Below are 6,000 nucleotides of genomic sequence, written 5' to 3'. Positions count from 1 at the left end.
CTTCGGGGGGCCGCGGCGCCCGAGGATGAGGACGAGGAGCCCGGTGACCCCGAGGAGGAGGAGGAAGAAGAGGAAGAGGAGCCGGACCCCGAGGCCCCCGAGAACGGCTCCCTGCCCCGGTTCCTGCCACGCTTTAACTTCACCCTGAAGGACCTGACCCGCTTCGTGGATTTCAACATCAAAGGGCGCGACGTGATCGTGTTCCTGCACATCCAGAAGACGGGGGGCACCACGTTCGGCCGGCACCTGGTCAAGAACATCCGGCTGGAGCAGCCGTGTAGCTGCAAAGCGGGCCAGAAGAAGTGCACCTGCCACCGGCCGGGCAAGAAGGAGACGTGGCTCTTCTCCCGCTTCTCCACCGGCTGGAGCTGCGGGCTGCACGCCGACTGGACGGAGCTCACCAACTGCGTGCCGGCCATCATGGAGAAGAAAGACTGTCCCCGCAACCACAGCCACACCAGGTACGGTCCCTTGCCCCATCGCACTTCCTGCCACCCGCCCCCATCCCACCCCCATCCCGACGGCGGGCCGGAGCGTCCGGTGCTGGTGGTTCCCCGGCTGCGTCCAGCAGTTGGAGCGGAGGCCTTGGGAGAGGGGTACGGAACCTCTGTCTAAAGCCCTGGTCTTGAACCCCCCTCCTCAGGCTCCCCCCCCATAGGCTGCCCGCCACCCCCTTGCATCCTCAAAGGTTGCGGGAGCTTTCCTGTGTCATTCCTTGTGCCTAGCACGGTGTGGCTCCCTCAGGCGGAGGTCGGTCACCACGCCGTGGCGTGGCGTGGCGTGGCGTGGCGTGGTGGGCCTGGGTGGGACCAGTGCGGTCGAATCTGTTACTTGAGTTCTTCAACCCGATAAGAGACTGGGGAGCTGGGCGCAGAGAGGTAGGGCCGGAGTTTGGAGGCGCGGTGAAGCTGGGGAGGAGTACCGTCTCTCGAAAGTGACCTGTGGGTGGCCGCTGGCCAGCCCTGGAAACAGCCCTTGTGATGCCGCGTTGAAGATACCCGTTTAGGTGCCTGCTGTACCTCGATAACCCTAATTTTGAAGATAGTCTTTGTTGCTGAGCAGCGCCAGGCTTTGGACCCATGCTGATCTCAGCAAGATTGCCACTCTCCCCCAGCCTAATCCGTCAGCTCGTTCCAAAAGCGTTTGTTCAGTGCCTTGCCTGTGCCTGGCAGTGGGCTAAGTGCTGACTGGTTACAAAGATCTAGTGAGTGACATCCCTTCCTTTCAGCACACAATGGCGCTCCCCCTCCCGCATGAAATGGTAATACTGCTGAGAATTAGGAAAGTTTGAAATCTTAATAGCCAATGAAAGTACTTACATTATTCACATCCTTAGAGAGAGGCATGGACTTAAGAATTTGGTTGAATGTTCTTTCTGCCCATTGCAATGTGAAGATTAATCTGACATGCTTGCTCAAGGGACCGAGATATTAAAAGCTTGGAACACTAGTTTATTGAAGTTTTTATCTCAAAGGTTTCAAACAATTTGGTGTAAGGAAATAGGAATTTAAAAAACTCAAGCTCAATATGTTGCTATCAGATCGTTTTCACATTTGACATTATGGGAAAAGCTTCATTTACTGGAAGCTACCCAGATCCTGGAATTCACCACCACTGAAGCATCTAATTCTACTTCATTTCTCCAAGAATGAGCAAAATATCATTATAGAATTTTTTACTCTGGCAGTTTTTCAAATACTTTCTCTCCTTCCCGCTCCTTTCCCTGTTTAATGGAAATCGGTTAGGGTAAGAAATTGGTTGGGCTTGGAGTAAAGCACTAGGCTCCTTCCTTAGTGTATCTTCAGGACCTTCTTTACTTTTAAAATGTTCTAATTGTGTAGTATTTTAGATGCTGCCTCTTTAGTTTAAACCAGCCTTTACATGAATATTGCTTTCAAACTTCCTCTTCCAGTGGGAGACAGGATCTGTGAATTTTTGGGCTGGGTTGTGCTTTTTGTAGTTAGAGCTTTTTGTTTTCAAGAGCTTGCTAGTGTGGTTTTCAACTTTTACCCACTGAAACTAGAAACATCCATTATCAGAGAGAGCCATGTGATGTCTTGCAGGGATGCATTCCCCGCAGAAGGTGATGCTGTTCTCTGTACTTAAATGGATGCGGATGTCTCAGTAAATAGGTGAAGCGTTGGGTGGAAATAGAGGCTACAGAACCTAAAACTGGATTTTTGCTTAGTGAAGAAATGACGTCATAGACCCGGTACAGACCCTACCAGTAAGGTGTCACTTGTATGGCAAATACTCAAATCGCTTGACTCTGACCTAGAGAAATTCCACCCTGACTCTGAACATATGGCTTCTTTACACAGCCATTTTCCCTTAAATCACAAGACATCAGAGAATCTCTGTGTACATGTGGACTTTTGTGATACGCTCTTTGTTTTGGTACCACTTTTTATAATTCTCCCTTTTCTTCCTCCCCATGTCTCCCTTCCCAGAATTCTCAATTACTTTTCTTCCCAGATGCTGTAAGAGGGAATAGTTGTGGCTAGTGAGCTGCTTGAATCAAAAGCTATAGGGAAAAAGTTGAAGAGTTGTTCAGAAGCATCTTCCTCACAGGGAAGATTGAATTAGTTGTCCATCATCGGAATGCCTGTGTACAGCATCCTACAGCCTACTACATTAGTCTGGATAATGGAGGGTGAATTTCCACAATGCAAAATGGCAGATAATCTATTGCTACATAATGGGAACAAGGTTCTGCTTCACATAGGGCTCACACTAAGGAAAATGGAGATGTAGATCACACAGATTATAGTTCCTTCTTTTTCTGCTTTTGAACCCCCCCACCCGGCCTCCCCAGGCTCCCACTCCATTTCTCATAGGTACTAGTGAACTGTGGTTCATGGAATAGTAAGATCCAGGATTCTGAGAGCTGGAGGATATGGCTGTTGTGCTTACTGGTTGTATAACCACAAGTAAAATTACTCTCTCTGAGCCTCAAATATTTCACCTTTGAAGTACGGATAATAATGAGTACTTCCTTCATAGAGGTATGATGAGAACTCATTGAGTAAGTACGTGCAAAATGCTTAGCATAATATTTATGCCCAGCAAAATATTCTGGCACATGGAACTTAATATGCAGGTCTGGAGTGATATTAGCTGTTAAATTATAATAACAATGTTTTTCTTAATTGAGCTCTTCCTTCACAGACTGAAGGTGAGGTCAGTGGCTTAGAGCAGCTCAATGTAAATGGGTCATCTTAGTTTATAGAGATACTGTGTTAAGATTATTTATATTGATGCAGAATCTGAAGTTTCAAATATAACAGTACATTGAAAATCTTAGCTATTTGGGTATTCATCCTTGTGAGGGCAGGATGAGAAAAAACGATGATGGGCATACAGTATAACAGTGCTGACATGTTAGTTTGTGACCTTGAGGGTTCCCTGGTGAAATTCTAAATTGGCCTCCATACATGGGGGGCAAGGAGAAACCCAAGAAAGGATCAAATTGGTGGGGAATGATTTTATTTAGCAAGAGAACTTCCATAGGAGGCTTTTCTTGGGGAGCTACGAGACAAGTTGACATCTACTCTGAACCTGCCAAAATCTAGAGTTTAATAGAGGTCTTCATGGTGTGCAGTCACGTGTGCCATCTGGATGATTTCAGTAACACATCCCTCTCAAGGCTGTGCCCTGTGCAGTGGCCTCTGGTGGGGGAACAGTGGGTACAATGGACATTTCAGTGATGGGAAAAGTCTCTGGTCATCCTGCCCCAGCCCTTGGGGCAGCTGGTACTTACGTACTTTCTGTGTCCTTCTCTAACGTGATAAGTAAACTGTCTGTAAGTGAGACAGGAATGAGTTACATCTGGCACCCAAAGCAGAAATTAGAAGCCAACTCTGAAAGTTGAAAGCAGTCAGTGGACTATGTAGGATTCGAAGATTTCCTACAGAGTCGAAGCTCTGGGGCTGAGCATTTGGGTCCAGAGCAGAAGGCATCGCTGACCTCAGAAACTGGGTAGACGAAGATCAGCACTGACAGGAGATGGGCACATTGGAATGCCCTCTTTTATCACCTTCCTGATGATTTGGTCCCGTTCTTCTACTTTTTCTCTCCTTCCCCCAATTATTTATTGGCAGGTTATTCTCTTATTACACCAAGCTTCCTCCTTTCTGACTTTAGATTTCCCTCCTTTATTGGCTTGCACAGATCTTTAAGAGAGACATCTTTACAATTGCAGCATATTATGGCTAAAGATTTAACAGCCAATTTAGTGCCATAATTTACATGACAAGTTGGGGATTGGATCCTAACAAGGTGAAATGACACATCTAAGGTTTTCCCTAGGGAATTCATGTCCTCATTTGGTAATTTATATTCAATGTTTTAACTGTTATTTCTTCTGTCGACTATGCAAAGGATAGCTGCAAGTGTCTTAAGCACTTACTATGTGCCAGGTGCTATGATGGTCCTAGAAATACAGTTTGAAAACAAATAATGTCAGCTCTATGGAGTTTAGGATTTTAGGGAGATAGAACTTGCTCTACTTTGAAAGTATTGCTCTCTTATACTGAAAGGACAGTCCACTGTACATTTGTGGAGTGGAATGGCAATGTTTCTGTTTTATGACCTGAATTCTGTTCCTATTAAAGGTGCTTGGAACCTTATGAATAGTATATTAGATGGGATCCTCAGTGCTGCAAATTAGACATAAACTCAGTTCACCAGAAGGGAATCATTTGCTTAAATAACTGGACTGTAGAAAAGGTCAAGGTAGAGCTGTTTTCAAGAATGACTAAAATTGGAGATTTCAGGTGTTTTTGTTGAATATTGGCTTCATTATATCAAATCAGTTTATCCCAGGAAATGGGTAAGGGATTGTCACATCTAATATACAGCTTTGCAAGACCAGACAAAAGCAGACCTCTGAGTTCCAGTTTCAAATGCTGGGGAATGATTCTTATTAGTCAGTTTGGAACTTGTGACTATTCTTTCAGCCAGTTCTTGTGTCTCGGGAGGTGAGCTTCTCTCACCCACTGTGGGTCATAGAAACATCCCACGACTGTGTATGCACACACATGTGCATGTGTAAACACACATGAAGCTCCGGGGTGTTGCACTGGGTCTGCCCGGTACCCCACCCCCCCCAAACTGTGCAAATATAGGTGTAAGTAAATGAGAAATAAATGAACCTGCAGAGTCTACTTTTCATTTAGGAAAAAATTTAAGTCAAGCTGCAGTTTATTTGCAGCATCTGGAAACTGTGTCCTAGGAGGAATAATGGAAGGATCACGTCATATTAAATAGGGAGAAGGGAAAAATTAGGCAAGGCACAAAGTTGCCTTCAAATGCTCAAAGGAGAAGATGTGAAAGATGAAGGACACTTGTTCTGTATTTCTCCAAAGCAGAGAACCAGGATAAGTGGGACAAAAGTGATGAGAAAAGGATTTCAACTGAGAGTAAGAAAGAACTTCAAAAATGTGTAACTGTCTAAAATGAGAATGAACTCTTTTGTGAAGTGGCATTCTCCCCAACAGTGAGAACTTTAGATGTGGTCAATTTACCACTGATGTAAAAGGTATCCCTTCCTGGGCAAGGCTTAGCCTGTATACTCTTTCAAGTTCTTTTTGAAAGGTTTTTCTGAAGGTTTTTTTTAAGGTCTTATGCTGAGTTCATTGTTTCTTCTCCCCTGTCCTGCCCCACACAGAGAAAACGAAACCTGTCCCTCTCATGCCTCTCCCCCAAATTTATAATTATAAATGAATTAGTCCTCAATCATTTTTTGTAAATACTTCTGCCAAGGTTGTAGAAACTTTTGGTAAAACGCAGCCTGATAGCAGACTGTTTTATATATTCAGGGCCAAAAGCAAGAAAGAGGCCCCATATACTAGAATGCTTCTTAATAAATATACAAAAGGAAGGTGAGAAAATATAACACAACTACCACAAAAACCATAACCCCTCTGAAACATCATCAGGTATTGCCTTTTATTTAGACAGCAGGCTGAAATATATAATGAGGTTGTAGAGCTCTGTTTC

At 44.8% G+C, this 6,000-nt stretch overlaps 1 protein-coding gene across 1 annotated transcript in view; it reads left to right on the top strand.

Moving 5' to 3' along the window:
• Nucleotides 1-6,000, top strand: part of HS6ST3 (heparan sulfate 6-O-sulfotransferase 3) — a gene marked incomplete at its 5' end in the record, with an annotated part of 577,652 nt that continues 571,652 nt past the window's right edge. The window contains one exon of the mRNA XM_004680294.2: nt 1-461. Within this exon, the coding sequence (XP_004680351.1) occupies nt 1-461 (461 nt within the window). The remainder of the gene's footprint in view (nt 462-6,000) is intronic.

Source organism: Condylura cristata, unplaced genomic scaffold (assembly GCF_000260355.1).
Source record: "Condylura cristata isolate star-nosed mole 26May11 unplaced genomic scaffold, ConCri1.0 scaffold00010, whole genome shotgun sequence".
NCBI classification, from domain to species: domain Eukaryota; kingdom Metazoa; phylum Chordata; class Mammalia; order Eulipotyphla; family Talpidae; genus Condylura; species Condylura cristata.
This window is presented reverse-complemented; position numbering and strand designations above follow the sequence as displayed.